This window comes from Hemitrygon akajei, chromosome 12, assembly GCF_048418815.1.
Source record: "Hemitrygon akajei chromosome 12, sHemAka1.3, whole genome shotgun sequence".
Lineage (NCBI taxonomy): Eukaryota > Metazoa > Chordata > Chondrichthyes > Myliobatiformes > Dasyatidae > Hemitrygon > Hemitrygon akajei.
This window is the reverse complement of record NC_133135.1, coordinates 27,041,776-27,060,307: the sequence shown is the minus strand read 5'-3', so window position 1 is coordinate 27,060,307 and position 18,532 is coordinate 27,041,776. Positions and strand designations below refer to the sequence as shown.

General features: G+C 39.8%; 1 protein-coding gene across 4 annotated transcripts in view; it reads right to left on the bottom strand.

The window, feature by feature from the left end:
• The window catches only part of palmda (palmdelphin a), a 123,873-nt gene that overhangs the window by 24,831 nt on the left and 80,510 nt on the right, over positions 1 to 18,532 (bottom strand). For all 4 annotated transcript variants that reach the window (XM_073062755.1, XM_073062754.1, XM_073062752.1 and 1 more), the window contains exons 3-4: positions 4,031 to 4,111; positions 2,968 to 3,098 (exon numbers count right to left, since the gene is read on the bottom strand). In XM_073062755.1, the coding sequence (XP_072918856.1) occupies positions 2,968 to 3,098; positions 4,031 to 4,111 (212 nt within the window). The remainder of the gene's footprint in view (positions 1 to 2,967; positions 3,099 to 4,030; positions 4,112 to 18,532) is intronic.

Sequence of the window (18,532 nt, the reverse complement as noted above, 5' to 3'; positions counted from 1 at the left end):
AGTGCAGGAAATCAAGCCCTGAATCGACTTTGAAGATAAGTCGCTGAAGTGGTTTCTTTCGATTTATTTACACTCGCCTGATGTAGAGGAACTATTTTTATTGAACAAGGAGTCTATGATCAAGGCATAAAAGTTAGAGCTAAGTCACTTAAGAGTGAAGTTAACAAAACAAGTTAACACACAAATGTCCTGACGAAGGGTCTTGGCCCAAAACATTGGTTCTTTATTCTTATTCATAGATGCTGCCTGATCTGCTGAGTTCCTCCAGATTTTGTGTGTGACTCTACACACAAAGGCTGTCCCAATACTTACTCCCTCTCTCCACTGACTTTCAGTAGCACCTGTCACTTGTGTACTTAGACCAAGTTTAGCTCAGGATTGCTACAGAAGGGAACTCTTTTAATCAGTTGCGTCATGCAATCCTGCAGGGGCAAATTACTTCATAAATCTATTCTCTGATCAGAGCAGATATAGTCTATCTACAGAAAACGGAACAACCATCTTGAGAGAGAGAGAAAAAAAAAGCCACATATAAGCAATCAAACATTTTAAATATTCCAAATCATATATAAAGATTGTTAAGAAAACATTGTTTTCAAATGGAAAAGGTACATGTTTGATGAGTGTATTAACTGAAGTATGCACTTAATTTTAACCTGGCAATGAATTGGCTGCACTCATTCCAAACACGTCATCAGGAAAGTTATTTGAATGACTGCATTACTTAATATGTTTGTGCAGCTATTAGAATTGGTTGTACAGTACTTGTCAACGTTTAAATATAGGAGTAGAATTTGACATATTTTCCATATTAATCATTTTAATTTCAGTGCTTCCTGTTATTGAGAAAGTCACAAAAGAAATGGAAAGTAGGAACTTTATATTAATGGAAAACCAGTTAGTTGAAACACCCTCTTAAGCGTGATTCATATTTATCACACAATGGACATAACATTCTGTCAATGGGTTAAAGAAACATTTTAACCTTCAAATATTTTACCAAACAGAACATGGTCTAATTTTATCCTTGGAAGACCAAAACATTCTGCAATACTTCTCAAATAATAAACTTCATTACTCAAGGTAGCTTACTTTTTTAAATTTACAGATTCAGGACCCTAATGCCATGTAATATTGATAGCAACATGTGTTATTTTATCCCTTTTTGTAACAGCAACCTTGAGTAACTTTCAGCCTTGTATAACTAAGCTGCAAAGGAATTCAAACTATCTTCTGCAGCAGCCGTGGCTGAATAATCCTCAGCTTCCTGAAAACACTCCAAAGAAATGAAGCAACAAGAAGCTTGCAGCCCAGGACAAGGTTAGATATCCTGCAGCTCGCTGCGACCACTGGGCAGGAGTGATGCGTCTAAACATACTCATTACCATCACTTTTTACTGTTAACTCACTCTTGGAAATCATACATTTTCTAGCACATGGATTAAACTAATAGGGTAAGTGTAAAACATTCAATCATTCTTTGCTATACTCTTCCGTTGTGCAGTGTACAATATATTTGAAAGGAATTAATAGTATGCTATCTGTACTATTAGAGCCACTGGAGAATAGTCCCCATCAAAGATGAAATAAATGGAGCAGAGTCCATGACAGGGTAGAGAATAGATGGAGTATGCCTGACTGATGGGATAACTACATTCCTTGAGCAAGATTGCTTTTTTATCAGCCTTGTGCACATACAGGTTATGTTGCTAAACTTTATATTTTAAAACAAAAAAATATATAACTATCAGATTGAATCACTCTGGTCCATGAAATTTAATACATCTATTTTTATTTTAGAACGTAGAACGTAGAGCACTGTACAGGCCCTTTGGCCCATAATATTGTGCCAACTTTTTAACCTACTCCAAGATCAATCTGATGTATCCCTCCCACATACACCACATGTTCCTTTCACCTGTATGCCTATCTAAGAGTGTCTTAAATGTCTCTAATGTGTCTGTCTTTACCATCCTTGCTGGCAACACATTCCATGCACCCACTACTCTCTGTGTAAAAAGGACCTGCCCCTGACATCCCCCCTCCATACATTTCTCCAATCCCCTTAAAATTATCCCCTCTCATTAGTAATTTCTGCCCTGTAAAAAAAGGCACTGGCTGTCTACTCTGTCTACGTCTTTTACCATCTGATACACATCTATCAAGTCATTACTCATTCTTCTCCACTCCAAATTGAAAAGCCCTAGCTTGATCAGCCTTTCTTCATAATACACACTCTCTAATGTATGCGGCATTGTGGTAAATCTTCTCTGTACCCTCTCTAAAGCTTCCACATCCTTCCTATAATGAGGTGACTAGAACTGAACACAATATTGCCATAGTGGTCTAACCATAGTTTTATAGAGCTGCAACGTTACCTTGTGGTTCTTTTATTCAACTGCCTAACTAATGAAGGCCAACACACCACGTGCCTTCTTAACCACCCTATCAACTTGTGCTGCAACTTCGAGGGGTCTGTGGATGTGGACTCCAAGACCCCTCTGTTCCTCCACATTGTTAAGAATCCTGTACTTGTTAAGAATCAAGTTCAACCTTTGGAAGTGAATCACTTCACACTTCTCCAGATAGACTTCCATCTACCACCTCTCAGCTCCGCTCTGCATCCTATCAACGTCCCATTGTAACCTGTGACAGCCTTCTACACAATCCACAGCACCACACCAACTTTTGCGTTTTAGTTCTAGAGAAACTAAGTATTCTAAATAAAGACAAAACTATGTGTTAAGCTTGAACCAGCATTGTGGAATGGCCCAATTTTGCTAATGCCATTCAGAAGTAATATTGGGTAGAGGGTAAAATCAGCACATGACTCCCCAGCCCACTATAAAAAAAGGAATATGGGCCGAAGGGCCTGTATTGAGCAGTCTTGTTAAATGTTCTACATTTAAGTGGAATTTCCATTTTAGTAATGGAGTTACAAGCTGTACCCTTACATCTCTAGCTTACCGGAGAATCTTTTGTTCCATTTGCTTGGATTGGTGCTGGTCTTCTAGATGCTGCTTTCTTATTGCCTCTTGTTCTTGAGGAGTGATGTTGGCCACTCCTTCCAGAAGCCATTGTTCCCTCAAAGACTTTGACTGTTCAGAACAGCACAGTGTTAGAAATTTTCAGTATTAGCACAATGCATTTTATTGTTTGCATTCAGTAATTTTCCAACAAAGTTTGGCTTCATTCTGAGGTCACCATGAGTAGACCTTCTGGCCACTGATCTAGAAGGTGAAAGCACTTAGGAGGAGGAAAAAAAAATCACCTGCACATTTAGTAAGATCATAAGAGACCTGATTTTCATCTCAGCTCTACTTTCTAATCTACCCTTCATTAACTTTCACTCCCTTATTTCTCAAGAATCTATTTCTGCTTTTAAAAAGATTCAAAGACTGTGCTTGAGGAGGAGACTTCCATATAATCACAATGCTGTGAGGGGACATATTGTTGCAGTCTCACTGCATGAGGTTGGAGACCTATTAGTTTTAAACAGTGAACTCATAGCCTAGAGACACCCTCTCCATGTCCACCCTGTCAGAGCTCCTCTGGGTCTCATATGTTTGAATTGAATCTTCCTGCATTCTGACTGATAAGAGGAGTAGTCTTCATCCATTTCTGTTACTCTATCCTTTCATCTTCCTCCAGCCTTGATTTTCTTTATGTTGCATGGACAAAATGTTTTTCAACTGGAGGAAGAGCTATTTCAGATTAACAATAACTGATACTTATTGTAGCAAAAATCTCCTGAGGCAGCTTAATAGAGGATTCACAGTGATCAGAAAGTCTGATAGACATCTTTATTTTATTTTGGCCAATCTATAAACCAGATCGATGTTGATCTAAATTGATTGATAAACAAAATCACTAATAACAGTGTGAACGGCCAGATCAACTAACTGAACGGAAAGTCCAAACTGAATCTATCTGTTCAAATCTCATTCATCTTTAATGCTTCATTGAATGCAATGCTTCTTCACACATTTATCCATGGACAAAAAAACAGAACATTTGTTAACTGTTGTACCTTTAAATGCTTAAGCTTTAGCTTCTCCTCATCCACTTCAAACCGTTGTCTTGTGATTTTCTCCTGGATTTTCCTCTTTTCCTGCAAAGTTAGAATTGAAATGTGAGAATGCTGTCCAGCCATTTTAATTAGCTTTCTAATGCTACATGGTAAAGCTGTGCATATTGAAGATGGACGCCTTTCTTCACTGAATAGTGTAACATTCCATAGTGTAACCATATATATTAATTATTATCCCTTTTCACTATTTAATATCACTCTTTACTGGGAAACCATATAATTTCTAGCGCAATAATTAAACTAATTGGGTAACTGTAAAATTTCAGTCATTTTTTTCTCTATTATCTCACTATGAAGTGCATAATGCCTGATATTGTGGCTGTATTTTGTCATTAAAGTTATTTTAATTTGACGTATAATACTGATTTTCTTATGTGCTTTAGCTTGTTTATCAACATAACCATCTTGATTGCTTTTGAAGATAACATTAGTGATGCTGTATTATTCAGGAGGTGGGGGTCAGAGATTCTTGGTCTCTTACATGTTAAAAGATACGAAGAGAGCTGTCAGAACACACACAGGGCGGATTTCCATCTCAACGCTGCTCTTGTGGTCACACATCGATGTTGGATGCAGCTCATATCCATTTATAGTGCACATAAATTCAGTTTGCAAAGGAAACTGTTCAGTCACATGTTTTGTAATGGGGGATTACAGAGGAATACGTGAAACCAAAACCAGAAGCGGGAGACTCAAGAGAATGCAGATACTTGAATCTGGAGCAACACTCTATCTGCTGCAGGAAGACAGCAGGGTGGAGGGGTAATTGAGGAGGAAAGAAACCATAAACATTTCAAGTTGAAACCCTGCATCAACACTGCCTGAATCTTCCCCTGCCTTGTAACACTTGTCCTTACACCTGCTCCTTCACCACCACCCAGTCCTCAGCAGTTCAGGCAGCATCTGAAGGGGAATAAATAGTTAATATTTTGGAAAGGTAACAGCCCGAATCTCAACTGGTTATTCCCTCCATAGATGCTGCCTGACCTGCTGAGTTCCTCCAGTGTTTTGTGTGTGTAGCTCTGGATTTCCAGCTTCTGCAGAATCTCTTGTGTTTAGAACCTAAACAGTCCTTCCAGGTGAGGCAAAAGTTCACGTGGATTTTCTTTCAATCTCGTCGATTGCATTTGGTGCTCCCCATGTAGCCTCCTCTATATTGGTGAGATCAAACACAGACTCAGTCACTGTTTTGCAGACCACCTACACTCAATTTGCAATGAGGGAATAATAACAGTAGGATAGAAGGTGTTGTTGTGCCTGGTGGTGTGTGCTTTCAGGCTTTTGTATCCTCTTCCCAATGGGAGAGGGGAGAAAAGAGAGTGTCCAGGGTGGGTGGGGTCTTTGCTTAAGCTGACTGCTTTACTGAGGGATCGCGAAGTATAGATGGAGCCCATAGAGGGGAGGCTGGATTTCATGATGTGTCGAGCTGTGTCCACAACATTCTGTGGTGTCTTGCCTCACATGCAGAGCAGTTGCCATACCAAGCCATGATGCATCCAGGCAGAATGCTTTCCATGGTGCATCAGTAAAAGTTGTTAAGAGTTGACAAAGACTTGCTGCATTTCTTCAGCCTCCTGCTGAAGTTGAAGAGATGGTGCATTTTCATCACTGTGACATCAAGGTAGTTGCACCAGGACATGGGTTTTGGTCTGAAATGTCAGCAAATTCCTTCCTTGTTCCAGTGCTGCTCAACCCTTGGTGTTCCTCCAGCAGATTGTGGTCTGCTCCAAAAGCAGGGGTTGGCAACTGTCCCCTCACACCTACCGTGTCATTAAATATGATCCTGGCCAATGTGCCTCAGGCCTCAGCTCTTACAGTGTGCCAACTCCACATAACCCAGAATTCCCCAGTCTGCCAAAAATGTACAATATCTACTTTCTCTCTAAATACCCCCAGTGACCTAACATACGCAGCACACTGGGTTAGAGAGTTCCAGAGGTTCACTGCCTCTGTGTGAAATAATTCTTACACATTTCAGTTTTGAATGACTCCTCTTTTACTCTTTTATCTTACAAGTACGTCCTCTCATTCAAGTCACTCCCACTAGTGGAAACATGTCAGTACCAACCTGGTCATGCTTCTGATATTCATGTCTGTGGTAACTTCTACTTTACAAAAAGACCACTTGACAATTTGATGGCCAAAAGAGCATCTTTATCTGGGACGGCAAATGATATTTACAATACAGAGGCTTCCAGGTACCTCGTGCAGCATGGGTGGAGGAACTATATACAATGCATTCCGGGAGTCAAAAGAGCAGAAGTAAAGACCCCGCCAACCCTGGATCCCGCCTCTTGCTACCACAGCTTCCCGATTAGTATTAACTTACTTTTAATAATACTCACATTACAACAATGGGCCCTTATTCAGAATCAGATTTAATATCAGCAGTAGATGTTGTGAAATTTGTCCTGTTTGTGACAGCAGTTCATAATAATAGAGAAAAAACACTGGGCATTACAGTAAGTGTATATATATGTATACAATAGTTAAATTAAAATTAAATAAGTAGTGCAAAAGTAAAAATAAACTAGCGAGGTTGAGATCAATGTCCATTTTGAAATCAGATGGCCGAGGGGAAGAAACTGTTCCTGAATTGTTGAATACAGGCTCCTATATCTCCTTCCTGATAGTAGCAATGAGAAGAAGGCATGTCCTGGGTGATGTGGGATGAGTTTCTACTAAACTCTAAAGAATATAGATCTAAATCCTTTACCTGCTTGTGACAGAGCAACATGCTGATCCCGAGGATTCCATCCTACTGTGTATCTTTGGACTGTTTACAACGCTAGTATATCATTTCTTCAGCCTGCATACTCTACTCCAGGTGAGGCCTCTCTAACACCTTTATGATTACATAACATTTTTCTCTTTCTAAACTTCAGTTCCACTTGCAACAACAGTCAGCAAAAGCTCTTTGTAGCCAAAACAGCTTTTCTGAAATTTAGCTTCAGTTGTTAAGAATTGGATGACTCCCTTAAAGAATAAAATGCTTAAGATAAAATCTTCACACATAAATATGCTTTACCATCCTAATAGTTAAAAAACCCTCAAATGTCATTGAAAACATCAAGCATTTTTACCTCATAAGGGAAACACTGTATATTAGTAAAGAGATCTTAGCATAGCATTTGGTAAAGTGAGTTAATTATCCTGACCATGAGAGCACCACAGTTAACCACAGAAATACAGACTCCTTCATTTCATAAAACTAATTTTATGCCATTAACAGTTATTCATTTAATAAGGGTACTTATCTGTAAAATGATAGCAAAAGGAATTTGTGCATGGAAATTTAATTTTCTTCACACATTTTTATCCATTCATTAGTCACTCATTTAATTGGATATGACTGGATTAAATTTGCCTGAAATCCACAGTAATGAATTTCCATATCAGTAAAGATCTAACTGCGAATAAAACTAAAATTTAAAAGACCATGCATAATTGGTCCATACGTGGCTAATTGGTGTCTTTAGAGAGTTTGAATCTTGAACCTATTTCTAAAAGATATAATAGGCTGTTTTGGAGGATATGTAAACAAAACAGTTAAAAGGATTATACCAGGTTGCAGGACGTTACATTAAGAGGAGATGGCTCTGTTGTCTAGGGAGAAACGATGACTCCAAGCGGGTGTACTTGATGTGTGGTAGGAGACTTCAACTGTGCCAGTTTATCCTTTATTAATCCTATTAACACTCCCACATATGGAAATAACAACATTTATGATCTGGGCTACACACAAAAAATGCCAGAGGAGTTCAGTGGGCCGGGAAGCATCTATGGAAAAGAGTATACAGTCAACATTTTGGGTTGAGACCCTTCTTCAGGACTGATGAAGGGTTTCGGCCCAAAATGTCGATTGTTTACTCTTTTCCATAGATGCTGCCTGCCCTACTAAGTTTCCTTGGCATTTCTGTGTGTTGCTTTGGATTTCCAGCATCTGCAAATTTTCTTGTGTTTGTGGAACATTTACGACCTATTCTTATTTAGAGTAACAAATCATTATTATGGAAATAGGTTAGATTAGAGGAACAGTTTCATAAATTTGCATTTCCAGTGGGTATCCTCAACTACCCTTCTGTCCAAGTACCTGTCCAAAAATCTTTTAAATGCCACTGCTAACACCTCTGGCAGTTTGTTCCAAATATTCACCACGCTCTGAGGAAAACGCCCCTCAGGTCTTCTTTAAATTTCTCCCCTCTCACCTTAGATTTATGCTGTCCAGTTCCACATTCCCCTACCTTGGGGAAAAGTTTCTATCTCCTATCTACACTGCTGATATTGTTGTAAACCTGTATAAAGTCATTCAACAATCTCCTATCTTCCTGAGACAATAAACCCAGTTTATTCAAACATTTCTTATAACTACAGCTCTTCATTGCAGGCACACAGTGGTGAACCTCTTCTACATTCTCTCTGTTGCTACCATATGCTTCCTGTGGTATTGTAAAAGAACTGAACAGAACATGTACAGCCTAATCAATGTTTTCTTATAGTTGTAACATTACATCCCAACTTTTATTCTCAATGCCTCTGAAGGTAAGCATTCCCAATGTCTTTTTCACCACCTATCCAACTCTTCTCTGTATATCCTTGGAGAATTTGACTCCCAAAACTACATTACCTCACAATTGTACCATTGAACCATTGAATTGTCTGGATTATATTCTATCTGCCATTACAGATGATCTATGTAACACCATATCTTTAAAGAACCATTTTCTTTATCTTTGAGTTCAGTAACATCTGTGTCATCTGCAAGCTTACTAATCAGTCTGCTACATTCTCATCCAAATCATTTATCTAACACTCAGTGGCAACTTAATCAGGTGACTCCCATACCTAAAAAAGTGGCCACCGAATATATGTTCATGGTCTTCTGCTGCTGTAGCCCAACCACTTCAAAGTTCAACGTGTTGCGCCTTCAGAGGTGCTCTTCTGTTCTCTACAGTTGTAGCACGTGGTTATTTGAGTTACTGTCACCTTTGTGTCAGCTTGAACCAGTCTGATTATTCTCCTCTGACCTCTCTCATTAACAAGGCATTTTTGTCCACAGAACTGCCACTCACTGGATGTTTGTTTGTTTCTCACACCATTGTCTGTAACCTCTGGAGATGGTTGTGCATGAAAATCCCAGGAGATCAACGGTTTCTGAGATACCCCAACACCCTCCCTTCTTGCACCAATAATCATTCCACAGTCAAAGTCACTTAGATCATATTTCTTCCCCATTCTGATTTTTGGTCTGAACCATGTCTAGATGCCTTTATGCATTGAATTGCTGCCACATGATTGGCCAATTATATATTTGCATTAACAAGCAAGTGTATAGGTATACCTAATAAAGTGACCATTGAGTGTATATTTCAAGCAACAAAATTCCCAGCACCAATACTTCTGCTATGTCACTTGTTACAGCTCTCCAGCCAGCAAAGCACCCATTCACCACTAACCTCTGCTTAGTAACAAGCGGCCAATTTTTAAACCAGTTTGCCCACACACATTGGATTATCCGTGCCTTAATCGTCTGTACTAATATATTAAGTGTAATTTTGTTAAAAGCCTCACTACAGTTCATATAAACAACATCTACTATCCTGCCTTCATAAATCACTTTAGTTACCACCTCAAAGAGTCTATCAGATTTGTGAGATGCTGCCTCCCCTACACTAAACTGTGCTGAATCTTTTTAATCAGTCCCTGCCCTTTGAAGTGACATAAATCCTGTCCCTCAAAAATCATCCCAACAACTTCCCAATTGCTGATGAAAAGCTCCTTGGCCAATAGTTTCCAGGCTTATTTTGACTGCCCTTTATGTACAAAGAACAATGTAGGCTATCCACTGGTCTTAGAAACATCGAAAACCTACAGCACAATACAGGCCCTTCGGTCCATGAAGTTGTGCCAAACATATCCCTACCTTAGAAATTACTAGGCGTACCCATAGCCCTCAATTTTACTAAGCTCCATGTACCTGAACAGGAGTCTCTTAAAAGACCCTATCATATCCGCCTCCACCACTGTTGCCGGCAGCCCATTCCATGCACTCACCTCTCTCTGAGTAAAAAACTTACCCCTGACATCTCCTCTGTACCTACTCCACAACACCTTAAACCTGTGTCCTCTTGTGGCAACCATTTCAGCCCTGGGGAAAAGCCTCTGACTATCCACACAATCAATGCCTCTCATCATCTAACAGGTCAGCTCTCATCCTCCTTCGCTTCAAGGAGAAAAGGCCGAGTTCACTCAATCTATTCTCATAAGGCATGCTCCCCAATCCAGGCAACATCCTTGTAAATTCCCCCGAACCCTTTCAATGGCTTCCACATTCTTCCTGTAGTGAGCCGACCAGAACTGAGCACAGTACTCCAACTGGGGTCTGACCAGGGTCCTATATAGTTGCAAGTTGTGCTGTGGTCTTCTGGAATCTCATCTATGGTTAATAAATATGCAAAAATTCCCAACACAAAGAAAAATTGAGGGCTTTGGGAAGTGGAAGGAAAGGGTTAGATTGATCTTAGATTAGGTTAAAAGGTCAGCACAACATTGTGGGCTGAAGAGCCTGTACTGTGTTCTATCACTTTCTTCCCTGAGCATCCTGGGGATTTATCCATAATGCCATAAGATGTGGATACCATAGGGTCTTTCAAGAGACTCCTGGACAGGTACATGGAGCTCAGAAAAATAGAGGGCTATGGGTAACCATAGGTAATTTCTAAGGTAAGGACATGTTCAGCAGAGCTTTGTGGGCCGAAGGGCCTGTATTGTGCTGTAGGTTTTCTATGTTTCTATATCTATATAGGAGCAGAATAAGGCCATTTGGCCCATCAAATCTACTCCATCATTTCATCATGTCTGTTCCATTTTGTTCTGAGCCCCAATTTCCTTCCTTCTTCCCATATCCCTTCATGCCCTGACTAATCAAAAATCTATCAACATCTACCTTAAATACACTTAAAGACTTGGCCTCCACAGCCACCTGTGGCAACAAAATCCACAGATTCATCACTCTCTCGGTAAAGAAATTTCTACTCTGTGTTGGGACCGCTGCTTTTTACAATGTACTTCAATGATTTGGACTATGGTATTAATGGATTTGTGGCTAAATTTGCCAATGATACAAAGATAAGTGGAGGAGCAGGTAGTGTTGAGGAAACAGAGAGCCTGCAGAGAGACTTAGATAGTTCAGGGGAACAAGCAAAGAAGTGGCAAATGAAATACAATCTTGGAAAGTGTATGGTCACGTACTTTGATGAAATAAATAAATGGGCAGACTATTATTTAGATGGGGAGAGAATTCAAAATGCAGAGATGCAATTATTGCAACGGTCAAATATGGATAACTCTGAACATCCTCTACATAGCACCATCCAGAGACAGAGAAGCAGTTTCAGCGACAGGTTACTATCGATACAATGCTCCTCAGACAGGATGAAGAGGTCAATACTCCCCTATGCCATTAGGCTTTACAATTCTACCGCCAGGACTTAAGAACTTTTTAAAAGCTATTATTAATGCTTTATGAGATAGTGATTTAGATGCATATCATATTTTTTACTGAGTTAAGTATTGAATGTAATTAGTTTTGCTACAACAAGTGTATGGGACATTGGAAAAAAGTTGAATTTCCCCATGGGGATGAATAAAGTATCTATCTATCTATCTATCTATCAATGGGACTTGGGAGTCCTTGTGCAAGATACCCTAAAGGTTAACCTCCAGGTTGAGTCAGTTGTGAAGAAGGCGAATGCAATATTGGCATTCATTTCTAGAGGTATACAATATAAGAGCAGGGATGTGATGTCGAGGTTCTATAAGGTACTTGTGAGATTACACTTGGAGTATTGTGTGCAATTTTGGGCTCCTTATTTTAGAAAGGGTATACTAACATTGGAGAGGGTTCAGAGAAGATTCATTAGAATGATTCCAGGGAATACAGTCCAAGAGCTGCCAGATGTTCCTCATACATGAGGAACATCTGGCAGCTCTTGGACTGTATACCCTGGAGTTCAGGAGAATGAGGAGGGGATCTCATAGAAACATTCCAAATGTTAAAAGCCCTGAACAGATTAGATATGGCAAAGTTATTTCCCATGGTAAGGGAGTCTAGGACAAGAGGGCATGACTTCAGAATTAAAGGAATGTCATTTTAGAACTGAGATGTGGAGAAGTTACTAATGACAGAGGGTGGTAAATCTATGGAATTTGTTGCCACCAGCGGCTGTGGAGGCCAAGTCATTGGGTGTATTTAAAGCAGAGATAGATAGATTCTTGATTAGCCAGGGCATCAAAGAGTATGGGGTGAAAACAGGGGAGTGAGCTGACTGGAAGAATTGGATCAGCCCATGATTGAATTGCGGAGCAAACTTGATGTGCTGAATGGCCTACTTCTGCTCCTATGTCTTATGGTCTCATATCCGTTCTAAATGGACTTACTTCTAGTCTAAATTCCAGTGAGTACATTCTTAGAGCCATCAAATGCTGCTCCTATGAATAAGCCTTTCAATCCAGGAATAATTTTCGTGAACCTCCTTTGAACCATTTCCAGTTTCAGCACATCCTTTCTAAGATAAGGAGCCCCAAACTGCTCATAATACCAAGTGAGGCCTCACCAGTGCTTTATAAAGTCTCAATTTATCTTGTTTTTATATTCTAATCCTTTTGAAATGAATGCTAACATTGCATTTGCCTCTTCACCAGAGACTCAACCTGCAAATTAACCTTTTGGGAATCCTGGACAAGGACTCTCGAATTCCTTTGAATCTTTTTTTTGTATTTTCTCTCCATTCATTTCTTCTACCAAAGTGCATAACCATTCACCTCCCAACACTGTATTCCATCTACCACTTCTTTGCCCATTCTCCTAATCTAAGTCCTTCTGTAGCCTTTATACTTCCTCAAAACTACCTACTTCACCACCTATCTGCATATCATCTTAATTCCATCCAAATCATTGATGTATCCTATCCCCGACTTCATCCTTAATAACTGACTCCATCATCTTCCCATCAGACTAACTGGCCTACAATTTCATTTCTTCTGCCTCACTATTCACAACCTGCCAATCTGAGATTGATCCATTTATTTCCACTCTTTGCTTTCTGTCCAATACCAATTCTCAAACATTACCCCCAGTTCCACGTGGTCTAACTTGGTCGACCAAACTCTTGTGGGACCTCACCAGAAGTTTTTTTGAAAATCCGAAGTGTGAACCTGTTATCTCCCACAGTCCAAAGTTGTATCTTTTAGTAGGCTAATTGGTCATTGTAAATTGTCCTGTGATTAGGCTAGTGTTAAATAGCTGGGTTGCTGGGCGGTACGGCTTGTTGGGCTGGAAGGGCCTGTTCCATGCTGTATCTCCAAATAAATAAATAATAAAATAAATAAGACATGCTCTCTACCCCAGGCAACATCCTGATAAATCTCCTTTACACCCTCTCAAAAGCTTCCACATCCTTCTTATAATGGGCTTGGAGACTGTTCCCCTGGTTTTCTGTATATCTTATAGTTTTTCATATATTTTGGGTTTTTCACCCAATCTTTCATGTCTTTTGTGCAGAGAGGGGGATGAAATGTTATGATTTTGTTCATTTTTTTTGTGTGAGGAGGGGGATTGGGGGGGGGGATTGATGTTCCTGTTACATTTTCACTCATTTATTTGTGTGGGAGGGGGGATTTGGGGATTGCTGTCCCTGTTTAATTTTGTTCATTTTTTTTGTGCGGGGAGGGAATGATGGGGTCAATGTGCCTGTTCCGTTTTGGTTTTTTTTTGTGCGGGGGGGATTTGGGGTTGATGTGCCTGTTCTGTTTTTAGTTTTTTTTGTGCGGGTAGGGGTATTTTTGGGGATTGATGATCATGCCGCTTTCCTTTTCTTTTCGGTCTCATGGCTACCCAGAGAGGAAGATTTTCAAGTTGTATACCTTGATAATAAATGAACCTTTGGACCTTTTGAACTTGACACAATATTCCAACTGTTGTCCAACCATGGTTTTATAGACCTGCACCTTACTTTGCAGCTCTTTAATAAAGTCATAACAGAATACCTTGGAAAGAATAATGGAATTGAACAAGGCTGACATGGATTCAAGATGGGAAAACTACGTTTGATTAATCTATTGGATTCTCTGAGGACATGTCTTGTTTAGAGAACAATTGGATGCTGTGTCTTTGGATTTTCCGAATGCTTCTGATGAGGTCCTACAGGAGTTTGGTCATTAGACGACATGGAACTGAGGATAATGTTCGAGAATTGGTGTTGGACAGAAAGCAAAGAGAAAGAAAGGAAATAAATGGATCAATCTCAAGTTGGCGGGTTATGAGCGGTGAGGCAAATTACACTGAGGTAGCAGATCAGCTATAGTCTTAATGAATAATAGAGCAGGCCCACTGGGACAGATGGTCTACTCCTGTTCCTATTTATTGTTTTAAATTGGTTTGGAAGGAAGAGGGAAATTTGGGCAGGGAAAATATTGTGAAATGTGAATCAAGAGACTATAAATGGAAGATTCAGTTGATATTTTGTTGGATAGGAAGAATTAAGGGACAAGGATTTTAAATAAAATTTATTATCGAAGTACATTTAGGTCGCCAAGATTAGTTTTCTTGCCAACATTCAAAATAGGCACAAAGAAACATGGTAGAATCAATGGAAAACCACAAAAGATGGGCAAACAACAATTGTTGGGGGGTACTGACAAAACAATGATCTGTGTAAAATGAATGGATTATTAGATCAACTGGTCTTTTTCCTGTTCACAAAAACATCTGCTTCTGGTCCCTTCAAAATATAATAGCTACTTGACACCTAGAAGTGGGCTATGACACCAATTCTATTGAAGTTCTGAACTTCAATAAGGAGCACAATGACTCCAAGTTCTATCAGACCTCCAGTAAATGCACAAAACTTTCTGTCCCAGAATGCTACAAGGAACCAGGGTTCTGTGATGAGACTGTGAACTGAGAAGCACTGAGCAAGCAATTTCATACAAACACGAACTGGATGCTATTGGAATTTAACCAGCTGTGATCTTCTCTGAAACGCTGCAGTGAAGCTGTCAACAGATAAGTGAATATATAGGTAACAAAGGTGGTCCCAGTTTTGACTCCAAGACCCTTTGAAGTTACAAAATGTGAGAAACGCCATTAGAAAAGAGCATTAATCGGCTTTTAGAGATGCTGATAAGCTCAGACCTTTCCTCAATGTTTTTGTTGATCATCAAACAGGAGACATTCCTATTTTAACCATTGCATGAACTGACAACAGACAGGAAACAGGTGATAAGTTAGCAATAAGAAGGTCTTGTATTACAAACGTTTGTAATTAAACAATTAAAGGTATGATTTTTATATTATAAAATGGTGGGGGGGGGGGTGGCAGAACCAGGGAAAATTTTGCAATTTGCAGGGAACTATGGACGGGATTGATTCCCTGCACAAATGGTAACATATGCTTCCATGTGTTCACCAGTGTGTTATTAAAAATCAGAGTTAAAGAATGAATAACTTGGAAATGTGAAAGGCAGCTTGCAAGGGAATTAATTACAAGCTTTGCAGATGAAGACAAATTTCTCCAACTGATCACTGGTTTTAAATGCGTTCAGTCAGAGTTAGAGAGAAATGTAAGTAAGCAGAATTTACAGTTATAGTTGAGGATTAAAGCTATTTCAACTCATTAATGCAGGGGAGACATATTGGTCTGCAATATATTTCAGTATTTTACATCAAATAATGTATAGTAATTTTGTGTAATGGTGTAAGTTATATTGTGTTTTATGTTGTTTGTGTCATTTCCACAGTCCTGATATACTTTTAAAAGAGTTCTGATTCAAGCTGCACTGTGAATCTTGATGTGTTTTATCCCACTGGGACAGGATCAGGGCAGATTCAGGAGAAGCATGTCAGAAGCATCAATACTGCTGAAGGAGGAGTACAATAAAGAGGGTTTCTAACAATTGTAAACCAAAGAACCACTGAGGTGGAATTTTGGACGGCTGTTTATTTACAAAAGCTGCCATGTTGCCAACAACACTGAGAGTTTAGCTGGGTTTATCCCCGGTGATAACCTTGCAATGTGCACTGAGAGGCGGTCAGCACCCACTCTTAGCAAAAACTTAGCACAGGGCTAGAAGCAGTGAAAAGGGGCACCGGCGCACTTAGTCGAGGAATTCTTTTCCAGCTTTACAATCGCGCGTGCCAGTTTGAACTAAACTTGTGGGTATGGAGGAATCATTTCCTTTAGTGCAACAGTGAATATAAGAATTATATGATAATGTGAATTGAAATCCAACAAGTATATTTGCTCTTCGTTCACCACCCAATAACGAGTATAACACCACTGTTTTCTTTCCCTACATAGATTCAGGCTGGAACTTGTGAAAGCTGAAATATTTAAGGGGAATTTGAGGGGTAACTATTTCATTCAATAGGTGGGGGAAATGTGTAACAAGCTGCCAGCGGAAGAAGTAGATGTGGGTTCAATTGTCATATTTAAGTGATGTTCGCTTCGGTACATGGATGGAAGGGGTATAGAAGGCTATTGTTTGGGTGCAACTGGGTGGGACTACAAGCTGTGCAGAAGATACGGGGAGTCTGCAGAGAGATATAGATAGGTTAAGTGAGAGGACAAGGGTCTGGCAGATGGAGTACAATGTTGGTAAATTTGAGGTTATCAACTTTGAAAGGAAAAAATGGAAGATCAAATTATTATTTAAATGGTAAAAAAAACTGCAGCATACTGCTACACAGAGGGAATTGAGACTGCTTGTGCATGAATCACAAAAGGTTGGATTGCAGGTGCAGCAATCTATCAAGAAGGTAAATGGAATGTTGGACTTCATTGCTAGAGAGTTTGAACTTAAGAGCAGGGAGCTTATGCTGCAACTATACAAGGTACTGGTGAGGCCACAGCTGGAGTACTGCATGCAGTTCTGGTCTCTGTTCTTGAGGAAGAATATACTGGCTTTGGAGGCGGTGCAGAGGAGGTTCACCAGGTTGATTCCAGAGATGAGGGGGTTAGACTATGAGGAGAGATTGAGTTGCCTGGGACTGTGCTCCCTGGAATTCAGAAGAATGACAGGAGATCTTATAAAAACATATAAAATTATGAAAAGGATAGATAAGATAGAGGCAGGAAAGTTGTTTCCGTTGATAGGTGAGACTAGAACTAGGGGACATAGCCTCAAGATTTGGGGGAGTAGATTTAGCATGGAGATGAGGAAGAACTGCTTTTCCCAGAGGGTGGTGAATCTGTGAAATTCTCTGCTCAATGAAGCAGTGGAGGCTACCTCAGTAAATATATTTAAGACAAGGTTGGGTAGATTTTTGCATAATAAGGGTATTAAAGATTATGGGGAAAAGGCAGGTAGGTGGAGATGAATCCATGGTCAGATCAGATTATTCTTATTGAATGGCGGAGCAGACTCGATGGGCCAGATGGCCGACTCCTGCTCCTATTTCTTATGTTCTTAAATTTTTATGACTATGCAAAAAACCAGACTGGTATGGGCTAGATGCACTTAGGGGCTTGTTTGTGCTTTAGTGACTCTATGACTCTATTCAGAATGTGTATAGTCTGGGCTGCTGAGACTATACAGACAAGACAAAAGACAAAAAAAGGGAAGGCAAAATGGCCAGTTCTGAGACAGACAGAAAAAAAAGAGCTACCTAAGTTGGAGAATCCAATAGCAAATTCTGTATGGCTGAAATATGCCCAGACAGAAGATCAGGTGTTGTTCCTGGTGTTGCATTGTGCTTCGTATATGAGTACAGAACAGGAATGAGAGGTTATTGAGGGAGTGGAATGGTGAATTAAAGTGTCAGGTAACTAGAAGCTGAAAACTTATTACATTCAATGGTTGTGATTCCTGAAGACTTGTTCCAGCTGGGCCATGACCTGGTATATCAAGTGAAGAGTTGGGGGGACACTGGCAGTGGAGGGTCATTGTATAGGAGACAACACTTTGGGCTGTGAAATGAATAGATAGATAGAAAGATAGATAGACAAATATAGATACTTAATTAATCCCAAAGGAATTTACAGTGTCACAGTAGCATTACAAGTGCCCAGATAAAAATATTAGAAGAGAAGTAAAAAAGAATAAAAAATAAGTTACCACAAAAAATCTAACAGGAGGGGCTCATCACTTCCCCAGCTATAGTTTGACTAATCATAAAGCCTAATAGCCAAGGGTAAAGCTAACCTCATAAGTGCCTTTTGAAGCAGTGCAGTTGTATTAGTCTATTGCTAAAAGTGCTCCTCTGTTCAGCAAAGGTGACATGCAGAAGGTGAGAAAAAGTGTCTAGAATTGCTAGGATTTTCTGTAGGGTCCTTTGTTCTACCACAGCCTCCAGTGTGTCCAGTTTGACTCCTATAACAGAGCCAGCCTTCCTATCCAGTTTATTGACCCTGTCGGCATAACCTGTGTTGATGTCATATCCCC